Source organism: Palaemon carinicauda, chromosome 37 (genome assembly GCF_036898095.1).
Source record: "Palaemon carinicauda isolate YSFRI2023 chromosome 37, ASM3689809v2, whole genome shotgun sequence".
Taxonomy (NCBI): Eukaryota; Metazoa; Arthropoda; class Malacostraca; order Decapoda; family Palaemonidae; genus Palaemon; species Palaemon carinicauda.
The window spans coordinates 42,611,483-42,637,437 of record NC_090761.1 but is presented as its reverse complement, the minus strand read 5'-3'; the positions used below and the strand labels follow the sequence as shown (position 1 = coordinate 42,637,437).

The 25,955-nt window shown below is 42.1% G+C and overlaps 1 protein-coding gene across 16 annotated transcripts in view; it reads right to left on the bottom strand.

The window, feature by feature from the left end:
- The window catches only part of unc-104 (kinesin family member unc-104), a 348,954-nt gene that overhangs the window by 14,974 nt on the left and 308,025 nt on the right, over positions 1-25,955 (bottom strand). For all 16 annotated transcript variants that reach the window (XM_068361054.1, XM_068361056.1, XM_068361058.1 and 13 more), the window contains 3 exons: positions 23,351-23,606; positions 10,107-10,243; positions 8,137-8,238 (listed from right to left, as the gene is read on the bottom strand). In XM_068361054.1, the coding sequence (XP_068217155.1) occupies positions 8,137-8,238; positions 10,107-10,243; positions 23,351-23,606 (495 nt within the window). The remainder of the gene's footprint in view (positions 1-8,136; positions 8,239-10,106; positions 10,244-23,350; positions 23,607-25,955) is intronic.

Here is a 25,955-nt window from a genome sequence, read left to right as displayed (position 1 = left end):
CCCGATGATCATGTAGCTGTCAACTCTGTTGCCCGACAGAAATCTACGGTCGGGATACGCCAGCGATCGCTATACAGGTGGGGGTGTACACAACAGCGCCATCTGTGAGCAGGTACTCAAGTACTTCTTGTCAACAAGAACTCAATTTTCTCCTCGGTCCACTGGTTCTCTATGGGGAGGAAGGGTGGGTCCTTAAATTCATGATCATCGGGTAAGTATATTCAAAAATTTATTTTACTAATGAAAATAACATTTTTCAATATTAATCTTACCCGATGATCATGTAGCTGATTCACACCCAGGGTGGTGGGTGGAGACCAGCATACATGTTAACAAAGAAGCTAAGTATCCCGTATTTCATTTTATTAGTTATTCAAAAATAACATAAAATAAATAAGTACCTGGTAAGGAAGACGACTTGAACCATTACTCTGCCTTTATTAAGTACGTCTTCCTTACTGAGCGTAGCGGTCCTCTTAGGATGCTGAACGACTCTTAGGTGCTGAAGTATAAAGGGCTGCAACCCATACTAAAGGACCTCATCACAACCTTTAACCTCGGCGCTTCTCAAGAAAGAATTGACCACCCGCCAAATCAACAAGGATGTGGAAGGCTTCTTAGCCGACCGTACAACCCATAAAAAGTATTCAAGAGAAAGGTTAAAAAGGTTATGGGATTATGGGAATGTAGTGGCTGAGCCCCCACCTACTACTGCATTCGTTGCTACGAATGGTCCCAGGGTGTAGCAGTTCTCGTAAAGAGACTGGACATCTTTGAGATAGAATGATGCGAACACTGACTTGCTTCTCCAATAGGTTGCATCCATAACACTCTGCAGAGAACGGTTCTGTTTGAAGGCCACTGAAGTAGCCACAGCTCTCACTTCATGTGTCCTTACCTTCAGCAAAGCAAGGTCTTCTTCCTTCAGATGAGAATGTGCTTCCCTAATCAGAAGCCTGATTTAGTAAGAAACTGAGTTCTTAGACATTGGAAGAGAAGGCTTCTTGATAGCACACCATAAGGCTTCTGATTGTCCTCGTAAAGGTTATGACCTTTTTAGATAGTACCTAAGAGCTCTAACTGGGCAAAGTACTCTCTCCAGTTCGTTCCCCACCAAGTTGGACAGGCTTGGGATCTCGAACGACTTAGGCCAAGGACGTGAAGGAAGCTCGTTTTAGCAAAAAACCGAGCTGCAAGGAACATGTAGCCGTTTCAGATGTGAAAACTATGTTCCTGCTGAAGGCGTGGATCTCACTTACTCTTTTAGCTGTTGCCAAGCACACGAGGAAAAGAGTTTTTAATGTGAGGTCCTTAAAAGAGGCTGATTGGAGAGGTTCAAATCTTGATGACATAAGGAACCTTAGGACCACGTCTAGATTCCAGCCTGGAGTGGACAACCGACGTTCCTTTGAGGTCTCAAAAGACCTAAGGAGGTCCTGTAGATCTTTGTTGGTGGAAAGATCCAAGCCTCTGTGGCGGAAAACCGCTGCCAACATACTTCTGTAACCCTTGATCGTAGGAGCTGAAAGGGATCTTACTTTCCTTAGATGTAATAGGAAGTCAGCAATCTGGGTTACAGTGGTACTGGTTGAGGAAACTGCATTGGCCTTGTACCAGCTTCGGAAGACTTCCCATTTAGACTGATAGACTCTGAGAGTGGATGTCCTCCTTGCTCTGGCAATCGCTCTGGCTGCCTCCTTCGAAAAGCCTCTAGCTCTGAGAGTCTTTCGATAGTCTGAAGGCAGTCAGACGAAGAGCGTGGAGGTTTGGGTGTACCTTCTTTACGTGAGGTTGACGTATAAGGTCCACTCCTAGAGGAAGAGTCCTGGGAATGTCGACCAGCCATTGCAGTACCTCTATGAACCATTCTCTCGCGGGCCAGAGGGGAGCAACCAACGTCAGCCGTGTCCCTTTGCGAGAGGCGAACTTCTGAAGTACCCTGTTGACAATCTTGAACGGCGGGAATGCATACAGGTCGAGATGGGACCAATCCAGCAGAAAAGCATCCACGTGAACTGCTGCTGGGTCTGGAATCGGAGAACAATACAACGGGAGCCTCTAGGTTATCGAGGTAGCGAACAGATCTATGGTTGGCTGACCCCACAGGGCCCAAAGTCTGCTGCAAACATTCTTGTGAAGGGTCCACTCTGTGGGGATGACCTGACCCTTCCGGCTGAGGCGATCTGCCATGACATTCATATTGCCCTGAATGAACCTCGTTACCAGCGTGAGCTTTCGATCTTTTGACCAGATGAGGAGGTCCCTTGCGATCTAGAACAACTTCCTCGAATGAGTCCCTCCCTGCTTGGAGATGTAAGCCAAGGCTGTGGTGTTGTCGGAGTCCACCTCCACCACCTTGTTAAGCTGGAGGGACTTAAAGTTTATCAAGGCCAGATGAACCGCCAACAGCTCCTTGCAATTGATGTGAAGTGTCCTTTGCTCCTGATTCCATGTTCCCGAGCATTCCTGTCCGTCCAAAGTCGCACCCCAGCCCGTGTCTGATGCGTCCGAGAAGAGACGGCGGTCGGGTTTCTGAACAGCCAAAGGTAGACCTTCCTTGAGAAGAAAGCTGTTCTTTCACCACGTTAGAGTAGACCTCATCTCTTCGGAAACAGGAACTGAGACCGTCTCTAGCGTCATGTCCTTGATCCAGTGAGCAGCTAGATGATACTGAAGGGGGCGGAGGTGGAGTCTCCCTAACTCGATGAACAGAGCCAGCGATGAAAGTGTCCCTGTTAGACTCATCCACTACCTGACTGAGCATCGGTTCCTTCTCAGCATGCTCTGGATGCATTCTAGGGCTTGGTAGATCCTTGGGGCCGACGGAAAAGCCCGAAAAGCTCGACTCTGAAGCTCCATACCCAGGTAGACAATGGTCTGGGATGGGACGAGCTGGGACTCCTCTAAATTGACCAGGAGGCCCAGTTCCTTGGTCAGATCCATAGTCCATCTGAGATTCTCCAGACAGCGACGACTTGTGGGAGCTCTTAAAAGCCAGTCGTCTGACGGAGCCGGACACAAGATCATGGTACTGCTGCACAGTCTGTGAACTGTCAACCATGGGGAAGCGAGGAAGTACAGCGACAACCCGAAACTGTCTAGACTGTCTGGGTAGTACAGACAACTCCTTATCGGGTTGCTGAGGTTGCCGCACTGCGTCACAACAAGTCACCTCTGCTGGTTGTTGAACGTCTTCCCAGTGACACCCTGACTCCGTAAACAAAAATCCTCTAACAAGGACTAAGCTTGGACTGCATGTCTTGCAACAAAGCTCAAGGACTATGGGAGCAGGTGTGGCAACAGACGGGGTTAGCGACTGAAGCGGAACCATTACCCTCCCTGGAAGCATGTTATGCTTAAATAAAAGTCCATAGGAGGCTAAGCAGCTTAAGGCTCCTCTCCAAATGACAGAGTCCTCAAGGGAATATCAGAAGGAGGGAGAATAGCACTTTCTCATCTACAGGAACCATATCCGAGAAAAGCTAAGTTCTCTCAGTGAGGGTTTCACTGGTGCAAAAGCAGCAGACCAGAAGGCAACGTTATGAAACTGCTTGACAGTCTTGTGAGTTGGCAACAACCAAAGATGTGTGATTGAGGAGCATGCGGTAAGGTATGCAGAGCATGCTGTAAGGTATGCAGAGCATGCTGTAAGGTATGCAGAGCATGCTGTAAGGTATGCAGAGCATGCTGTATGCAGAGCATGCTGTAAGGAATGCAGAGCATGTTGTAAGGTATGCAGAGCATGCTGTAAGGAATGCAGAGCATGCTGTATGCAGAGCATGCTGTAAGGTATGCAGAGCATGCTGTAAGGTATGCAGAGCATGCTGTATGCAGAGCATGCTGTAAGGTATGCAGAGCATGCTGTAAGGTAAGCAGAGCATGCTGTAAGGTATGCAGAGCATGCTGTATGTAGAGCATGCTGTAAGGTATGCAGAGCATGTTGCATGGCATGCGGCTTATGCTGCATGGGATGAGGCTCATGCTGCATGGTATGAGGCTCATGCTGCATGGGATGAGGCTCATGCTGCATGGGATGAGGCTCATGCCGCATGGGTTGAGGAGGATGCCGCATAGCATGAGGCTCCTGCCTCATGGGTTGAGGAGGTTGCCGCATAGCATGAGGCTCCTGCCTCATGGGTTGAGGAGGATGCCGCATAGCATGAGGCTCCTCATAGCATGAGGCTCCTGCCTCATGGGTTGAGGAGGATGCCGCATAGCATGAGGCTCCTGCCTCATGTGTTGAGGAGGATGCCGCATAGCATGAGGCTCCTGCCTCATGGGTTGAGGAGGTTGCCGCATAGCATGAGGCTCCTGCCTCATGGGTTGAGGAGGATGCCGCATAGCATGAGGCTCCTGCCTCATGGGTTGAGGAGGATGCCGCATAGCATGAGGCTCCTGCCTCATGGGTTGAGGAGGTTGCCGCATAGTGCTGGAACCCGGCAACTCCCGATGCGGCAGCTCACGCATGAAAGCAGGAGGCGCAGCAAGAACATGCGTCTGGCAGGGTGGACTGCGCATCGGAGGTGGAGCTCTCACAGGTGGAGGGTGGGAGCAGGCAGCCGCAGTATCTGCTGAGCGCACAACCTCGGCGGGTTGTAGGTTAACAGGCTGCATTGTCAACCTTCCAGCATGATACTCCTGTATGAAGGAGCAAGCTGAGACTGTATAGTCTGCAGCATGGACCACTAGGGTCTATGAAAGACAACAACAAACGGAGCTACTGTCCGTTGTGACTGAGGGTCTAAAACAGCTGGTGCGGGAACAGACGGAGTTACTGCCTGTTGCGGTACCACCTTGCCTCTCTGGGAGGTGTGCAGTTGTCGTACTGCAGCAAGTCCGAACTGACCCAGTGGCTACACCTAGGCCGTTGGACTTGCGCGGAAGGGACCGACTTGCACTTAAAAGCTGCAAGATTTGGTCCATGGTTTCTGCGAGAAACCTCTTCCGCAGACGAGGAATAAATGGGCTCTCTCGTCTTTGTGTGGGTGGGGTGATCACGTCGGCAACGTGTGTAGATACACCCGAAACCACGGAGGGAAACGTCTGTTCGTCGATCAAGGCCTGATGAATACATAAGTCCTTCGACATTACTTCTCCCCTGGGCTTGGGAGCTTGTAAGAGGTCCCAGACTAGGCGAACAACTGGCACGAACAGACGAACCCTCGAACGCAACACTGTAACACTTTGCGCTTATCACTTTATCACTTTTGATTTTCTGTTTGCACTTATTTCACTGAACTCGAAACTTTAAGTGGTTTGTACCTGAAACACGCAATCCTATCCTTCATTAAAAGTTAGTAATTGCGAAAACAGTATTACAATGTAACAGAAAAACATAATGAAAGATAAAGAATTCAGTGGCTGGAAAAGAGACTAAACACTAGATCAAATAAACTACGTTTAAAATCTCTCACCGCATAAAGCCTGGGAACAAGAATAAAACTCTAGAAACGTTTTACCTTCTTCCCCTAAAGAGACTAGGGAGAAGAGCAAAAACGATAACAACGTTACCCGCTTGAACGAAACGTTTATCCTCCTCTCTCTCTCCCTCCGTCTCTATCTCTCTCTCTCTCTCTCTTGACTTAGAACCTGAGAGATGAGCCCAATTATATATATCGTTAAAACCTATTATTTGTTAAAGGAAAAAAAACTGAAAGGTTTCCCAAATAAAAAGTTCCTTTATTAGAATTAAAACCATTTAAGCTAAGAAAGAATGAACAAAACGCTAGAATCGGTTTATTATTATTATTATTATTATTACTTACTAAGCTACAACCCTAGTTGGAAAAGCAGTATGCTATAAGCCCAGGGGCTCCAACAGGGAAAATAGCTCAGTGCGGAAAGGAAAAAAGGAAAACAAAATATTCTAAGAAGAGTAACAACAATAAATATCTCCTATATAAACTATAAAAACTTTAACAAAACAAGAGGAAGAGATATAAGATAGGAGAGTGTGCTCGAGTGTACCCTCAAGCAAGAGAACTCTAACCCAAGACAGTGAAAGGCCATGGTACAGAGGCTATGGCACTACCCAAGACTAGAGAACAGTGGTTTGATTTTGGAGTGTCCTTCTCCTAGAAGAGCTGCTTACCATAGCTAAAGAGTCTCTTCTACCCTTACCAAGAGGAAAGTGGCACTGAACAATTACAGTGCAGTAACCCCTTGGGTGATGAAGAATTGTTTGGTAATCTGTGTTGTCAGGTGTATGAGGATAGAGGAGAATATGTAAAGAATATGCCAGACTATTCAGTGTGTATGTAGGCAAAGGGAAAATGAACCGTAACCAGAGAGGAGGATCCAATGTAGTACTGTCTGGCCAGTCAAAAGACCCCATAACTCTCTAGCGGTAGTATCTCAACGGGTGGCTGGTGCCCTGGCCAACCTACTACCTATATCTTACTGCAACGTGAAACCGTGAATACTCTCTCTCTATCGTAACGATAGAGCGCAAGTTGAACGTTCTGAACGTCAACAACTGCGGAGCCAAACAAAACGTTAGTTCAACTTTGAAAACAGTACGAGACTATCAAAGAAATTCTTTCAAAAACATTAAAATTAAAATAGCATAAAATCTTAACAGGAAAAACGATATGACGGGCTCAATGTTAATTAACTTCGGTTCCAAGTAATGACCGCCTACTATTAGGAAAGGTCGCATATAAACAAACATAAAAATTAATTTTTATAAGTTTATAATAAAAGGAAGTTAATCGAAGAGGCCTATAAAAGGCGGAGAGATATAAAATAAATCTATAACTTTGTTAAGCAAAATTAAGAAAGAGAGTCTATACTCTCTTCGACACCAACACTTCCGTCTAAGGGAAGGGTCGGCCATTTAAAAGTGAAAGAGAGTTCATACTCTCTTCGTCACCATAATTAAATCAAATTAATTCCAAAAACTTGCTAAGCTAATGATAAAGCTTCCTGAATAGCGAAGGCTAAACTCTAGAGCAAATACATCACCAAATCGTGAACAATAACTCCAGAATCAACAGCGTATCCAAGTAGGTCTAGCCGGTGGCACGACAGAGGAAAAATTGAGTTCTTGTTGACAAGAAGTACTTGAGTACCTGCTCACAGATGGCGCTGTTGTGTACACCCCCACCTGTATAGCGATCGCTGGCGTATCCCGACCGTAGATTTCTGTCGGGCAACAGAGTTGACAGCTACATGATCATCGGGTAAGATTAATATTGAAAAACAGTGTTTGTAATGCAACAAGTAAGGATAATTGCTAGGGAACAAAACTTGAGAGAAATTGAGCCTACAAAGTAAAAAAAAAAAAAAAAAAAAGAAAAAAAAAAAAAAAAAACCATAGCTTGACCCAAAAAAACTATAAGAATTTTACCAATTGGTGAATAAAATGCTCTAGAAACATTATCATCATAGCGTAAAAAAATAAAAATAAGCATTTCATTAGTTGGTGTTTTATTCTAGCCTCTACAATCTTCTAACAAAGAATTGTATGTACATTTATGTTCATGCTAATATTTTCAACACAAGTAACATTCTAGATTACTAGAAAAAAAAAAAACAGCATATCTTGGCCATTACAATCGACACATTTTGGAGAAAAGTTTATTACAAAATGTAAAGGCAGAATGGTATTATCAACCATAATTCCTTGTAACAATATCCACTACAGCAGAAATTATGTCAAGTGCCACTATAAGTGAGGGTTATCCCTTCATGAGAAATGCCACTGACAAAAAGAATTGATACTTCCTTCACCTATGAATAATTATCTTCAGTAAACATCAAAACATCCTCGGAAGTCAAATTAAGGGTTTTTATACTATATGAACCCTTATTGAATGTGCTTTGAATTTTACATAATGGAATAACCCTGGCACAAATTAAAAATACCTAAGCAAAAATTAAATACTTCCTCAGTGAGAATTAGGGACCATTATTGTTAATATGTCTGATTCTGCCATGCGTTTAATTGCAATTTAGGTGCTTGTCTTAAAGTGAAAAGTACAAAATAATGCTCATTATTTATAAAAGTTTGTAAACATTTTACAGGTTTTTTTTTTTCTTTAAGATAATCAGTTTTACATACCATGCAATACTGTTTTAATAACCCATGTAGATATTTTAATTATACCCATTCATAAAATAATTACAAAAACATACCTGATTTGTCCTGCTAGGAGAGGGTTAATTGCATAAAGCCAGTCATGAACTTCCTTGTCACCTAGAGTTTGTAGAAGGAAGCCTCTCTGTTTTGTTACCACACTGAAAAAAAATGAAACTTTTTTAATATTCTGGTGCAACCTTCAACAAACTACAGTACATAAGAATGAGGTTTTGATATTTAATCGTCCACAACATTCACAATTTTATAGTACACCAGTGCCCCAATATATGAAGCTTCAAAGAAAAATTTTTCAAAGATACAAATAAAATAATTTTGTCCCATGCTTCAATTAACATAACAAAAATTCAAAGTTACAAATATTTTATCGATAATTTGCAGCTTTAAAAAGTAAAAGAAAATGATAAAAATATTGGATCTTTTCGGCTTCACTGCCGCAAAAACTATGAAACCAAAATACATTTTTCTAATGCAGTTTTTTATGTTCTTTCCAAAAATGAAGTTCTTTCTTTCGAGAAATAAAAAATAAAAAAGTTATGGCCAGTTAAAGATGGTTATCTCCTATGCATTTGTTAGGGAACTTAATTTTAATTTTTTCCTCAGATAGGATTATTAAACACTTGATATTTGTAAAACGGTACATAACCCACCTAACCTAATCTAGAAGTTCCCAGGTCACAGCCCCTAGCAGGGGGGCAATCCCCCGGACCCACTTCCCAGGTCACAACCCCTAACCGGGGCTTGCCCCTTCCCAGATCACAATTTCTAGCTGAACCACCCTTTCACAAACTAAGAGTAAATTGCAAATAAAGCCTTACATTTTGATAAAGACTTTCGAGGTGGTACTACAAAATACTTCAAAATTCTGAAGATGCTTTTTTGAAAATTGTTTTGAAAGGAAATAAACACCTTTAAATAGCAATAACTTTTTTTTTTTAATATGTTTTTCAAAGATTTTGTATTCTTAACAAATACATAGGAAATAAATACCTTTAAATAGCCATAAATTTTTTTTTTCATTTATTGAAAAAAAATTATTAAATTTTCGGAAAGAGCGTAAAAAAACTGCATTAGAAAATTGTATTTTGGTTTCATAATTTTTGCGGCAGTCAAACTGAAAAGCCCCAAAATATCAACAGGTTTTATAAACAATCTAATTTGATAACTGCTGTTTCGCTTGTATTTCAATCATTGTATATAAATTACAGGTAGTAAACAACTGCCAAAATTATGTAACAAAGTTAAGCAGAATACAGCATATTTTTACATTATACCCTTTTTTCTCTGGAGAAAAGATCAAGGACAAAACCAAGCTGTAGCTGAAGGTGAAAAAAACAAAGTTCATAGCTCTTAAGTTGTTTGGAATCAGAGAAAGCTCTGTCCGTAACTGGAGAGAAAAAATTGTTTTGTTATAACACGACCTTATATAAAACTAAAGTTCCGAAGTTTATAGTAAGTGCAAGAGGGTGTTTTCACGCTTATGAAAAGGTGAACCAAACTGCACGAAAACTACTCGACTTATTGGAAGAAAAATAAAACATTTTCTTAAGCACCGCAAACCCAAAAACTATAAACTACCATGCATTGGCAACATGGATTAAACTCTGGTAAACTCAGATATGCTATTAAACTCAACAGTAAATGAAATGAGAGAAAAGTATTTTAAATAAAACTATTTACTGTAGTATGATAAAAAGATAGTAAACCCTCCAAAAATTAACAACTTACTAGTATTAATTTACGTAATGAAAATATCCTAGTTTTGTTTTGCACATTCAACCTTTTCTATGCATATTACAAGTGCTTTCTCATTATGTTACTAAAAAAAAACACTTTTAACACAATTATAAATTGAAGCTTTGAGAATGCTAACAGAAACTTTGCTAACCATAAGGGAAAGTTTCTTTCTAATGCGCATTCACATTTACATTTATATAATTGATGAGGGTTAACGAAGATAAAATTCTGATAAATGCAAATCTGCATTTTAAAAACTACAGAAACATACCTGAAAGAATTGGGTATTCGCACCATAGCCTGTTGGTCCTCTGAGTACTCTATTTGAGCAGTAGCCAGATTAATCAAGCCTCGTTCCACTGGGTCACGCTCATCTCGGAAAATGAATACATACGGCCGACGCACAACCTTGAAACAGATAATTATAGCAGATAATGATGAAATTACAATAAGCTTACAGCTTCCTATTCAGACATCAAAGAAACAACAGTGCTACATTAGTAGGCATACCAAAATGCAACAAATGCTCCTTAAAATATTTTTATCTTGCATAAACATTATATAACGGTACAGTATAAAAAGTATACTTTCAATACAAATATTTAATTACAGCAATAACCTTCTATTTTTTTAATAATAAAACAGTAGAATACTATGATTAATAATCTTGAAAATGTCTAAAGGAATTGTGACCCTTCTACTGTGACAAACTTCCCCTTTCTTCACACAAAACAAAAAATCTATTTTTGGGTGAGATAGCCATGTCGGCCTGATGGAAGGTTCCTATTGGTAGCTTTCTAAGGGATATTTGGCTACAATAATATTCCCAGAGAATTAACCTTCAAGGTCTCCAGAATTCTAACTCCTGGCGCGAATATCCTTAAAATTTCACTTAAGGATATCGCACAATATCAGGGAACATATATCTTGATACGACGCATAGCAATCTTCACCCCGAATAGCGTTTTCGTTTCGAGGGGGAAAAGTGGCGAAAATAGACGAGGAGCCGTTATCAAGGTTACCCTTCCTCCCGTACTATTACGAGTATCCAGATGGCGCTGTATCCAAGATGGCGCTTATTCCTTGTAGCATTGAGCATAGTGCTACAGATATAGTATTTTCGGGAGGGATCCTGCCAAGGCCTTTTCTATAGAAAAGGAGGGCGTGTCCATCAGGACGACATGGCTATCTCACCCAAAAATAGATTTTTCGTTTCGCTCAAAATCCGTTTTTTGGGCTCAAGCCATGTCGTTCCAATGGAAGTTTACCAGAGAATTACTAGAAAGTACTGTATCTGTGGATTTTATAGGTGCCTTAACCTTGGGACAAATTTTCCTATGGTCATCCAGACCATTGAGACATCTGATGTTACCGTTATACGTCATTACTACTAATCATAGATGATGTTTGTTGCTTCCTCCCCCTGTAGGGGAGGGTCATACTAGACAGTAGGAAAGGGGTCTCAAGGTTTGCATATATTGTATGAACGAACATAGCATCAACTATATATACAAGAGTCACGATTTGTATATTGTGTTGGAATACAACATCAACTAAATATACAAGAGTCTCACAGTTTGTATATTTGTGTTGGAACATAGCATCAGCTAGATATACGAGAAGTCTCGAGGTTTGTATAATGTATTGGAACATAGCATCAACTAGATATACAAAAGTCTCACAGTTTGTATCTCGTGTAGGAGCAAAAGTATCAGCTATATATATTGTCCCACCATACAATCATATGAAGATTTACTAAAGGTACCTAGTTAAGAAAACTCTGGCTTATACTTTATTTCTATCAATTGTAGGGCGAAATAAGACACAATTACACATTGATATACATTTATTTACAATAAATGATCAAACATAATGTAACATGTGTAATATATGTAATGAGAATTATACAATCAGCAACATAATACAGAAAAATATTGTTTCCACCAGAAAGGGAAGAAATCATTAGTGCCACATGTGAATTTGAAAATTTAATAAAATTTTCTAGTTTTCTGTAATGTTGGATATTATCAACACTGTGTAAAGTACACACGGCACGGGTGTTATCTGTATAGTTCTCCACCTGAAATAATTTGAACAGTCTTAAGTGTCACCATGGTGACACTCACTTAACAAGTATTGCACTGGAAAGTGTCAACACCTTTACCTGATAATTGAGAGTCCCACTCAGTTCACTGTTCTGTTCATCGCAGTACTAGACGACAGGTTTCAACACACTACCTGCCACCACCACAAAATGCTTCAGCTCATGCACTTGTTTTGCATAATGTTTATAGAAGACTCTGGATGATTTCCATCCAGTGTACGAGCGAAGATGCTCAAAATCTATAAACTGAAAGAAGTTCAGTGATGAAGCAATTTTCCTTGGATCATGACCTGCGGGTGTACTGTCAGAATCCGCTCTGCGAATAAAGTAGGTGAGCTTCGCCCTCAGTTGTTTTAGGGATAAGTTTGATCCTGAAGTTTCTCTTTTAAAGAGCTGTCCTCCCATGAAGTCTGAAGTTCTTCGAAAATAGACCTTTAGACATTCCACTGGACACAGCGAGACATCTTCCTTCAGAGGGCAGATTCTCCAGGGACCCCATCTCATAGTGAGTAGCTCGTTCTTAGCAAGAAAGGTTGGATCAGGAAAAAGATTCAGTTCTCCCACTTCTGTGAACTGAATATGGCCCTCATCTCTGGATAGGGCCACTATTTCACTAACTCTAGCCCCTGAGGCTATAGCAAACAGGAAAATGACTTTTTGAGTCAGGTCCTTAAGAGAACAATCTTCATTGTTCACTGTTGAAGCATAGTGTAGGACCTTGTCCAGGGACCATGAAATGGGCTTCGGAGGGCTGCAGGCCTGAGTCTAGCACATGCCTTAGGGGTCTTGTTAAAGATTTCATTCGATAGGTCTACTTGGAAGGGGTATAGCAGAGGTCTAGTCAGAGCCGACTTACATGTAGTTATTGTGTTGGCTGCCAGACCTTGTCTATGAAGATGTATAAAGGACAGACAAAAGTCCATTGAGATTTCTTTTGGTCCTTTTGCTTTGACGAAAGCAACCCACTTTTTCCAAGACGATTCATATTGTCTCCTAGTTCACTTAGACTTGTATTCTTCTAAGAAGTCTATACTGCCTTTTGAGTTCCCAAATCTTTTCTTTACCGCTAAGGAGAGAAAATCATGAGATGAAGGTTTTGTGTTCTCTATGATGAAGCGAAGACAGTCGACTTCTGGACCTGTTGAGATAGTGCTGGTTCCGGAAGAGGGACCAGCCTCAGCTTCAGTTCCATTACCAGAGGGAACCAGTTGCTCTTTGGCCACTTAGGAGCCACTACAGCTGCCGTTCCCCGAAAGGATCTCAGCCTGTTGAGGACCTTCATTAGGAGATTGGTCGGAGGGAACAGGTAAATCCGATTACATCTGTTCCAATCGAGGGGCATGGCGTCCGTCGCCTCCGCTAGAGGGTCCTCGTATGGGGCTACATATCTAGGTAGTTTCTTGTTGTTGCTCGTCGTGAAGAGGTCAATCTGCAGTTCCGGGACTTAATGCAAGATGAAGGAGAATGAGTCTGCGTCTAGGGACCATTCTGACTCTATCGGCCAGAACCTGGATAGAGCATCCGCTTTCACATTGCAGAACCCTTGAAGGTGAACTGCTGACAAATGCCATCTCTTCTTTTCCGCCAGTCGGAAGATGGCCACTATCACTTGGTTGATCTGGGGGCGATCTCGAGCCTTGACGGTTCAGTTTCTTTAACGTCAAAAGGACTGCCATGGCCTCCAAAATGTTGATGTGAAAGGTCTTCAATAGAGAAGACCCAGTCCCTTGGACTTTCCGTTGATGGAAGTGACCTCCCCATCCCTCCATCGAGGCATCCGTGTGGATGGTCACAGTCCTCTTTAGGTTCTTGGCCTTCAACCATGGCTTGAGAAGTGATCATAGTAAGGTCGGTATTGGTCTTTGATCTCTTGGAGCGTTTGATGCGTATCTTCTCCAGACTCCTGACGCATCTTTTAGTTGTGCTTTTAGCACTGGGTCTGTCACTGCTGCAAACTGGAGAGAGCCCAGTACTCTTTCCTGTTGGCGTCTTGAGATCCTGTCGGATTTCAGTAGTCGCTTGACAGATCCTGCAATTTCTCTCCTCTTCCCTGGGGGAATGGAGAGACGGTGTGATTTCAAATTCCAATGGATTCCCTGCCATTGAAACTCCTGAGCTGGAGAAAGTCGAGACTTCTTGGTGTTGATCTTGAATCCCAGATGTTCCAGGAATTGGATCACTTTCTTGGATGCTTGCAGACAAGCCGTCCTGGATGCTGCCCACACCAGCCAGTTGTACAGGTACGCTGCTACCTGAACGCCTCCTAGGCGTAGTTGTTGAACGACTGTGTCTGCAAGTTTCGTGAAGATCCTTGGGGCTATGTTTAGTCCGAAGGGTATGGCTCTGAAGACGTACTTCTTCTGTAGCCTGAATCCTAGGTAGGAGGAGAGGGGGCAGTTGCTGGAATATGCCAGTAAGCATCTGCCAGGTCTATCGAGACTGTGTACTCCCCTTTTGGCAACAGGGTCCTTGTGTGTTAAAGGGTTAACATCCTGAACTTGTTGTTCTCGATGAACTTGTTGAGTGGCGACAAGTCCAGAATGACTGAGTTTGTCTGAGTCTTTCTTGGGAACACAAAACAGCCTTCCCTAGAATTTAATGGACTTTGCCCTCCTTATTACCCATTTGCTCAATAGTTCTAGGGTATGTTCTTCCAGTAAGGGGGTGGAGTGTTGGAAGAATTGAGGAAATGATAGTGGAGCCTCGCTCCAGCTTCATCCAAGTCCGTTCTTGATTAGGCTGTGGGCCCAAGGATTGAAGGTCCAACGATCCTGAAATTGTTGGAGCCTCCCTCCTACCTGAAGCATCTCATTGCTTCTGTTTTCCGGAGGATTTACCTCCCTGACCGCGTCCTCCCTTACCTTGTGAGGGGTGTTTTGAGGAGCCCCGTCTAGAGCCTCTACCTTTGGGACGAAAGGTAGTGGTCTGCCTCTCAAATGTAGGGTTAAATGCTGGTGACTGGGCAACCAGCTGCTGAGGTACCATCTGGTAAGTGGTTTGCGGTTGAGCAACCACTTGGGGCACCGCGGTCATGGTGACTGTGGGATGTTGTTGTTTGGCAGGCCGAGAGGGTAATCTAGGTCTCTTAGTCTTCTTCTTAGGCTGGGGACCCTCATCTGGAAAAGACTTCCTTTTAGATGACATGCCCCACTTCTGGAGAAGGTTTCTATTCTCCGTGGCAGCTTTGTCAACTACCTTCTTGACCACTTCATTTGGGAAGAGGTCCTTACCCCAGATATTGGTAGCTATCAGCTTCCTGGGTTTGTGTTTTACAGCAGCTGAAGCAAACACGAACTCTCTACATGCCCCTCTGGCTTTAATAAAGCCGTACAGGTTCTTCACCAAGGTGGCCTTGTGCATCGGGGCCATGACCATGTTCATATCTGGGGTGCTCTTTAGGACTTCGGTCATCTCCAAACAATTCTGTAGGGATAGAGATGCTGCTAGTCTTTCTTTCGTTTCTTGCTCCCTACGCAAGAGAAAGTCTGACAGCTTTGGGAGATTCTCGTTGAACTGACGTCCAGCGATATCTGCCTCCAACTTCCCAACCGAGAAGATAAGGTGGACTTCCTTCCAATCCTTATCCTCCATAGGCAGGGCTAACGACAAAGGTCTACACTCATCCGGTGCAGGACAAGGTTTGCCTGCCTCTATTGCCTTGACAATGGCTTTAAGAGCCTTCGATGTAAAGGGGAAGGCTATTGAAGCTGGAGCAAGAAAGGTAGGATATTTCTTGCTGAGGGCAGACACCTTAGAATTAGTGTAGCCCACCTGCTTCAGGCTGCTTGACAAAAGAGCCTGTGCCATGTCATGGTCGAATACTATGACCTCCTTGGGTTCCGTCTCTTCCTTCAATACTGGTTCCAGCTTCAGACGAATGAAGCAGTCTGGGTAAGCATTGAAGCTGGGCCAGAACTGAATGTCATCAATAGGGACGGCTCCCAACTTCGAAATAAAGAGTTTGCCGTTGGTGATCGGCATGTACTCCGCATATCTCCAGGGATTAGTTTCGGAGCAGGTTGGGAGGTCTTGAACTCTGAGTCTCTTGTGAGACCCACGGGAGGCGGAGAGTCGAGCGATTTCTCTTTCAAGTTTTGCTTCCCTTTCTTCGCCTTGTTTGCGAATGCTCTCCTTCAGCACTGTAAGATTTATTGGCCAGCGCCTGTCTCATGTCATCTGATGGAGGGGCGGAAGATGTTGAGGGTAACGACTCCTGAGCCAGCACCGACAGAAAGGACTCCGAATCAACTTCATCATCTTCTTCAGGAGTCAATGTAGACTCCTCTTCATGACATTCCTTGAGAAGATCCTTCTCAGTGTCCGAGGACACTTCAGACATCCTCTCCTCTTGATGGATGTCCATGCCTTGTAATGCATCACTGACTTCCGTTTCGATGGCAATCTGGACGCATGATATCTCAGGTTGTGTCTGGGGTATGACACCTTCAATACCCGCTTTAGGGAACAGCAAGTTGCGCATCCTTTCGTTAGGAAGGTACGGTCCCGTCGAGTTCTTCTTGAACCCACGTACCCATCTACGCAGCTTTTCTCGTGCTGCATCCCTTGACTCCGCTGACTTGGGGTCGTCAAAAGCTTCGATAACCAAGGCCCGGCATATGTTGCAGCCTTGGGGGTTCCAGTACCGTAGAGCTTCTTTAGTGGTGGTGCAGGGGGCATGAGCCCTGCACCCTTTGTGGCCGCAAAAGTCCTTACTCCTGACGTTGCAGAAGATGACTTCGCACTTCACTAGGGCCCCCCTGTAAAGAGAGGAAATTTAAATGAGTATGCGGTAGTTTATCTCGCCTGATACACAAATATGTAAAATATTACTACAGTATTAATATTTTAACCATTATAGCTTAGGATAGTCAAGCTAGAAAGGAACTAGGAAAGACACATACGTGTGTTTCATGTCCAGCCAATTGCTGTGACCTCCCCCAAAATTAAAGCCCTAGAGTCTTCCTATTCAGGAAACCCAAGGGAAGGGTTCTAACCCCTAGGGGTAGATAAGTGTATCTTAACACTGACCCTTCTTAAGGTCTTTAATATTGGGGTATATTGTTAACTGATTAGCTATCAGTGTATTGAAAGAAATCTTTTCTTTCTATATATGATTAGTCTCAACAATAGACTGTGCAAGGGTACATAGGGTATGTTGGAAAATAACTACTGAATAATATATATACTATAGTTTTCTGTCTGCAGTATGACCTATACTGCAAATATACTGGCTACTGTATAATCATATACTGTAACATGCCGGCTAGGCTAGCACCTGGCGGCACGATCCAGCTGGCCTCTCGCCGGCTGGGTTAGTACCTGGCGGCACCAGCCCAGTCGGCAACATTAGTACCTGGCAGGACCGGCCCAGCCGGCTTTCGTCGGCTAGGTTAGTACCCGGCGGCACTAGCTCACAGAGAGAGAGAAAGCATGGAGTGAAGGGCTACCTTATTAAATGTTTGTTAACAATAATAAGGGTGTAAGTACTTAATCTTACTGCCTTCCTCCAGAATGAGGGTTCAAATGGAAGGGGAAAATGTATCATTCAGGCTTCCAACCAACCACAAAAACTGTTGCTGGTCACTGCCGGCTCCGGGGATGTGGATGGCAGTCCAAGAGAGGACTGAAGAACACTCGACAGAAAGGGGTCTCCCACCGGCAGCCGTCACAGCCGGCACAACCTTTCCCAGAACCTTGCGTACATAAGGGAAAGACTGAGTGACTATACAGCTGCTTATGTAGGAGGCCGGCCGGCACCACAACCTACCCGGCAAGCGGTGAGATTGTGGGACGACGGCCACAGGGTTGGAACGGCTAGGCCATCGCTAAAGGACAGACCGGGGCAGGGAAAGGGTCCTGTATTAAGTGTGGAAGAAGACGGCAAGGTTGCCGCCACTACCACTCAAGGGAGAAACTCTGTTTCAGTATCTGCGCCATTCAAGGCGGCAGAAGAATATCTATTCTTCAGCCTAGGGTCTACCGAAACAGTGTTAGTAGGAGGCAGCAGAATTGCCGCCACCTCCCAACAGGGGAGAAACTTTGTTTCAGTATCGGCACCATCCATGGTGGCAGAAGAATATCTATTCTTCAGCCTAGGGTCTGCCGAAAACAGGACTAGTCTTCTAGACCGCAGGGGAGAAGGTAGCGGCATCATACAACCACTTCAAGTGCAGCCTAGGGAGGCATAGCCTCCTATGCCGGCAGCTGAAAGCCGGCAAGGGAGTGACTGCTCACCCTGCTGCTCGGCCGCCGGCAAAAGACTAAATACTCTGAGATTCTGTCGAAAAATCAAAGCCGGCCATCCGCCGGCAAGGGTAAAAGACAGAAAACACTAGCCTAGTCAAGCCGGAGTGTCTACTCTGTGGCAGGACCAAGATAGGGTTGTCGCTTATGGCAGCACTCAGAGGGAAGGAAGGATTACCCTTAAATCTCCACAGGAGACGAGTATCGAATTATATAATAATTCTAGGAGATATCTATCTCCGCATGAATTGATAAAATGATATACGAGGGTAAACTGGGAACATGTATGAAAGTATACTAAAGCGCATAGGCTAGGTAGCCTAGCGCAAGGTGAGATTCGGTTACCTAAATCGCCGAAATTCTAACGTATACGATCGATATAAGGAAGAGGAAATATAGACAAAATTATGTACATCTTTACAAGTATAATTGTGCCAAAATAGCTTCATAATTTATTAATGCTATTACAACTAGGAATGTTGTTCTATATCATGTAAGAAAGTAAACTGAAGCTCGTAGGCTAGGAAGTCTAGCGTGGGGCGAGGTTCGGTTACCTAAATCGCCGAAACTCTAAAGAATACGATCGACATAATATATAACTTCCTAGTATAATCTTAATTGAATAGCTTCATAATTATGCATGCTATTACAACCGGGAGTGTCGTTCAGCTAACTAAATAACACATGCGTCATGAACGACAGCGCCCATGGGGCCTCCGGTGATCGGCTAAGCTCCGAACACTTAAAATTATTCTAGTTTCTCTGTGAAGCAGGAGCTAAAAATTATACACTGTAAAGAATAAATACTCACTTTCCAGAGGCAGAAGAAGTTGGAGATTGCATGAATAATCCTCAGATAATCGAACACAAACGTTAGAGCAACAGGGAAAACCACCGTGCGAATTCGCTACAAAAATAGGAGTAAGCGCCATTTTGGATACAGCGCCATCTGGATACTCGTAATAGTACGGGAGGAAGGGTAACCTTGATAACGGCTCTCCTTCTATTTTCACCACTTTTCCCCCTCAAAACGAAAATGCTATTCGGGGTGAAGATTGCTAATATACTTAAGACAAATTTTAAGGATATTCGCGCCAGGAGTTATAATTCTGGAGACCTAAAGGTTAATTCTCTGGGAATATCACTGTAGCCAAATATCCCTTAGAAAGCTACCAGTAGGAACCTTCCATCAGGACGACATGGTTTGAACCCAAAAAGCTATCATCTAAAATATATAGTATATGTTGAGGTGGATAAAATACCAGGTACAGAGGGCTTTTGTAAAAAGAAATAAGATGATTAATGGCAGCTGGTAGCCCTAACCATGCACTCATGAATCCCTGTAGCTAGCAACCTAGCTTCTTGATAATGAAAAACATCTAGATAATGAAAAAGCTGTTTTAGAAGGTCCTTAAGAGAAGCCCAATTGCTTGATGTAAAGATTTATAGGAAGACTGAAACTAAAAGATTTTACCTATGAGGTCTAATTGTCTTTGGGATAACATCATACTCAAAATGTTGACATAACCTTTTAAATTCTACCACAAAATCTTTTAAATTCTACCAAAGCAACTTGGAATGATACCCCTCTCACTGTACAAAGTACAGAACCAGTTCCACTTTTTTTGGCAGATGATAAGAGTTGTGATTCTTCAGGACTTGGAGATAGCTTTGACTGCTTCTTATGGAAAACTTCAACCTCTAGGGCTTTCCTAGATAACTTTCACACATGTAGGTAGAAACATGTTCCAGTTACTGTAAAATCAGTTATAGTGGGGTTGATACAGAAGCCGGTTCAACTATGGAAGACTCCGTGACATCCATGAGTCTAAAGAATTTCTGTAAACCATTTCTTTTGTGACTAAAGAGATATCATTAGACATAGAGAGACAGAGTTGTAAAATGCCCAAATTAAACTAAATGAGGGAGGCATAAACCTCTAGGTTGTCCCATAAGTCCATGAAAATATTTTCCAAGCTGCTGGGTCGCAGAGGTGAGACATTGAGATTATAACCAGTGTGTCACCCCAAAGTTCCACAGTGAATTTTTGACAACAGTACCATTTGATTGATCACAAGTAAACTCTGAGATAACAAATCTGCAGATGAAGAGGGAGGGCTGTACTAAAAAATGTACTAAAAAAAAGTTACCCTCAAAAAGGAGTAAAACCCCTCAAGCCAAATAGGAATATGGAAGGTTTACTCAAATTTAAAAGCACCTTTTTTGTGGATTTACTATTTTACTGGCAGGGACCACCATTGTGCGTGGTCATTGCAACTTGAAAGGTAGCCTTGTCAGTTGATTACCGAGAAGAGTGGATCATGCAGCTTGTTACATCCCAAAGACTGTGCAACACAACCAATTAGATGTGCCAGATACATTTCAGGCAAGAAGAATTACTCAGACAGACTAAAGTAACACAGTCCTGCCAAGTCATGGTAAATGTCAAGGGTGAGTTACAGTGAATTTAGTACTGTATATGAAAGGGTATTGTAAATAAAGGCAATACATGGGTGTGAGAAATAAAGGGAATGGAATGGGCAGGGGAAATAAAGTCAACAGATAAGGTACGGGAAATAGGGGGCAGATCGTAAGTCGTGCAAAACAGCAAGCAGTAATCAGCCAGGCCAAGCCTAACCCTTCCTTCATACTGCCTAAGGCTCTGTCCCCGCTACAAGCTTTGTTCGACGAACTTTGTTTAAAGCGACGTCAGAAGCGTAGAAGCAAGGAGCAAAGGTATGTATAGGTTTTTCATATGATTATCGAAGTAACGAGAGATCTGCTTGTTGCTAGTTAAGACTGGGGAGATGTCATTGCCTGAAGTACAAAGTTACTTTTTCACAAATGCCAATGATACACTATTTCTCTATTCCCTACTTTAAAATTAAAAAAATTCAAAGTTTTATTAGTTTCAAGGGGCAACTTTAAACTTGATAGTTGTGTAAATAACACCCCTTCAGCCTTTGGATGTCAGGGCTGATGTTTAGAGAGATTGTGATGAAAGAATTGCGGCAATTTCTAAACTAACTTAGGACCTTGATATAATTATGTTACTGTAGAGGAAGGAAAGCGAAAACTAGCACTTCTCCGCAGTTAACATAAACGTGAAATGCAGCAAATTAGCAAGTTGAAGAAATATCTTTTCTTAGGACTTCATAGATCTCTGCAAGTTTAAGGTAAAATTTTACAAAAACTCTGCTTGGATATCCTTATTGTATTGTGTATTGAAATTCTGTGTACTGTAGTTGCATCCTGTTGACAGATGAAGTAATGTTGCCTGTAATAGGGTTTCAGCACAAAAAATTATCTCAAATTAGTATCCTGTTTGGTGATTGTAGGTTCCAGTTTTGAGATTGTAAAATGTATTTGGATCCGTTCTCATGGAGTTTATGAAATCTAGTTCTAATTCACATTATAATTCCCATAGTAATGTAACATAACTTACCAAATTTTGTTGCCTTTGCAACCACTCTTTGCACCAAATTTCTTTCTTCTTTTCTTTTTTTCTAGCACACACAACAATAACAATACACAAGAGAATTTTATTTTTGGGCGTACGACTCCATTTTTTCATTAAACTGTACTCTTACGTCAATCACTCTTGTTGTCATCACCAGGCTCTCACTGTTCAACTGTCATCGTTTGTACGCAGCATAAAGACCTTAACCGAACTTTGTTCGATGAGAAACAATGTTTGGTCACATGGACAGAGCCTACCATTGTGAATCAAATAAATATTGGTCTACATCAATCCCAAGCTTGGCACACTTCAGAAACACTGTGCCATGAGCAGCTCCAAAGGCCACTAGTCAAGAGTTGACAAAGCACACTCATAGAATAATAAATATGCAGCAAAACCCTTCACTGGTTATTTATGTTTAGTGATATTGCATTTGTATCTGACCTCTCCCTCAGGAGGCTTGTAACAGCTAGTGTAGTGTCTGCTATTCATTGTTCCATAATAGTTTATTACTTGAATATAATATCATTCATAATTGGCAATTTAGTCAGAGTACCTCACAAAGAATTAGACATAGTAAATCTAATAGAAGGCTTGAGAAGGGAATGTACATATGTGTAGGGCAACTACTTCCCTAAATATTGTAGAAATCTTTTCTTTGGAAAGAGTTTTAGCAACAGTTAAATGCTATACCAAGTTGAATTTTGCTAAACATCTTTTTAAAGAATTATGGTTCACTTATGAAGATTGCTAGGAGCTAGACCCCATATTAGCTGCAAACCTATGGTCTACTAATTTTTAATTGAGTTGACTTTTAACTACCTTATCTTCCATTAAATGAGGTTTTAATTTAATAATTGATTTGTTATCAATCAAAATTATCATTTAGATCAAGAAATACCATTTACAAACAAGCTACCAGCTGGTATTTTAAATAGTTTTAGTAAAACAAATTGGAGTCCATATTTCAAGACATATTTTGAGATGGTTTGTTAAAAGTAATGTCTACCAGATTAGAAAATCTAAACTATGGTACAGTATAATGCTTTTAACTAAATTTATCCTCTCTTTTCCACTGACATCCCACCTACAGTAAAGTGTAGGCATCAGCAATATGAACATCGGAGAGGTTCATAGAAATACTGTAAACAAAGTTTTAATAATAAAATTTCTAATTTCTATACACTTCTGATGTTCATATACATGCCCACCCTCCTCACCACTGCCTCATGGTGTCAAAATAAAAGGGATAATTTCAACTTCAAAACTGAAGATACACAGACTCATCCGTCATTTGCTGCTTACAGATAGAATGTTCCTTCCTTAAATAGGGGCATGTGTTTATTGAAGGTTTATTGAAGGAAAATAAGATGGGAAAATTTTGAAATTTCTAAATTATATGGGTGAAGTTCAATTAAACTGAGCTTCTGGAGAAGAAGCAATATGAATGCTTTGTGAGTATAGAAATAAGAAGTTTTATGGGAAAAAAAATAGAAAATAAGAATTTTATGAAAAAAAAAAAATCATTTACATATATATTTCAAAGCATTCACTTGTGACTTGAAAAAACTATCTATATTGTACAGTACCTGTATTGCATATAACGATCTATCCCTATCTACCTTGAAAGCTGGAATTATACTACACAAATTAATAAGTACTTCCCTTTGGAAGCTTCAATAATTACATCACACAGAGTAGTACTTACAACCCATCTTTTAATCCATGAGTTAGTGCGATCATCCAAAACGTTGAGGTAGCCTTTGCGACTAACTACGGGAGAAATTCGGATTTCCTCTACTTCTGGTATAAACAGTGGCATTGGTCGGCGTTCTACCAAAGGCGAAGATCCCTGTGAGTCGCCAGGACTGGCAAGCGGAGATTCTGCTGGCACAACGGCTGAACCACCAAGGGGAATGTGAAGATCTGGTACAGGTGCTCTAGGCCTCTCTGGAGAGGCCAATCTGAAAAAAAAAAAAAAAATAATATAGACTACACATCAAGACTGAAGGAATGATGGAAATAGGCTATGCATTAAGACTAGATAAATAGTGGAAGAATAAAGATATGGAAAAATACATTTAAGTAAACTGAGAGAATAAAAGTCCAGCAGTGGAAAAACTATTCTGTGGGCAAATGATAATTAAAGCCTTTGGATCCACATATTTGACTCTCAAATCAAAGAGGGCATTATGCTGGGTCTCTAATGCATGGGGCTTGGTTGAAATATGCTGCAGTACTAGGCCTATTAGTAAATGTCAACTGCAACAATCAAAGCTTAGTATGAAACAAATCACAATAGTTTTTGAAGACATGAAAATTGAAGTTTATTTCCAAAACTAATGAATTTTAGTACTGTATAATACTGTATGTTGTTTATCCCACCCACCCCCATAAAGAAAAACAATGTCATAAATGAAACATGAATAAAAATCATGAAATTACTTCAACCATATCTCAAACATGCTCTATTAAAAATTAGCAAAATATGACAAATTCATAGATAATTTGTATTTTTCCTAACTAAACAAACCTTAGCTATTTATTAGGGGTTATAGTTTCGGCAGAGCTGAAATGACGAGCCATTAAAATTTAGCGAGGGTTAACTACCCACACCGCTGGGAGGGGGGGGGGGTAGCTTGCTATCACTCCCATTCACACACCTGTGATTTAGTCACTTTGCTTGGAGGTAGGACTTCAAGGGGGATAGGGATGGCGGGCAAGTTTGTATAAATAGCTAAGGTTTGTATTTTTAGGAAAAATACAAATTATCTACGAATTTGTCATTTGTTCCGTAACTGAATTACAAACCACGCTATTTATTAGGGGTGACTCACCCATTAGGAAGGGTGGACGTCCCTGCCAATCTGGCTTTTGGCTTTGCCCGGGGTCTCCTTATCTGGGTATGTTAGTACTCAAAAATAAGGAGTCCCTGCCCTCACTAAACCTTGCTACGCAAGGTCCGCAGCCTACGCAAGCTGTGTGTTGAGACGTGTAGAAGTGTGACTGTCTAGGTAAAGTTATTCCGAGTCTATGTAGGAAAAACCTGATGTAACCAAGACTTCCCAATACCACCTCGCCAGGGTATGGGGACGCAACAGTACAGTATTAGCTTAATACTAGGTACACAAGGGAGCATGGTTTACCTGCAGTGGTTTGAGGTCAGCTTATGCAGAGAACCCAGGATGCTGCTTTCCCCACGAGAGGGTAGGATGAAGAAAAGAATAAGAGCAAGTCAAATCTTTTCATTCACGCAGACTAAAACTGGGTAACAGTACCCTCAACCTTCTGCTACTTGTCCAATAAGGAGCTTGAGGTATACAACCAGCTGTTGTGCAGCCACCACCGGACCGATAGAGATTGTATCGAGTTCCTGTGGGTCACGTTTGCAGGAGAAAGGCTGTGAAAGTCACCTGGAGCATTCAAATCCTTTCTTGTAAAACCTGCATCACAGAGTAATCTGCTAAGAAGGACCAGGGGCATAGTTATGCCCCTGACACTGTGAGTCGTCATGTCGAGATAATGTTTCAGTGATCCTCCTCTAGTCTCTCCCAGTGCTGACAAGAGGAGGGATCCGGGCAGGCTGTTGCCATTTTCTTTAGGTAAAGTCTCATACCTTACCCTGGGTACAGTAACGGATGATCTGGATTGTCCGTTACCTAGTTGAGACTTGTGTAAGGTCCGTCACCTCTGGAGACTGTGTCTGGTGACATACTCAGGGACGAAACTGAACATTGTCTTTCGCCCTTCTCAATAATGGGCAATGTCGAAAGAGAGACCATGAAGTTCCTTGACTCGTATGGTTGCTGTCCGAGTGTGTAGGAACATTGTGTTCTTAAATCAGGAGAAAATTTTCTGCCTGGTGAAGTGGAACACAAGGAGGTCCCTTTAGGGATCGGAGATTTGAACCATGTCCTGAGAGGAAGGTCTCAATTCCGACTGGGGAAAGGCAAGTTGTAAGTCCGTATGAGTTTAGGAAAAGTCTATCGATGAGAGGGTGTCCCTTTCTTTCAGTTTGAAGGTGAAGGATCAAGGTTGAGTGATCAACTTTACCTGTCGAAACTAAATAGGGGGTCTTTTCCTCTTGCATATACTCGAGGATTCCGCTATTGCTGGAATCGCGGTATCGAGTGGAGAGACACTTTCACATGACGCCAACCACACAAGACGTGATACTGCCTCGTAGACTGATGCTGAGGAATTCCTCAGATATCTAGACAACCTTTTTGCAAAAAGGTATTGGGTAGTCTTCAGGCGTACAATCATAGCAAAGCTATAGCTTGTGGTAGGTGTCGAAGTGGGTTGTCTGTTAT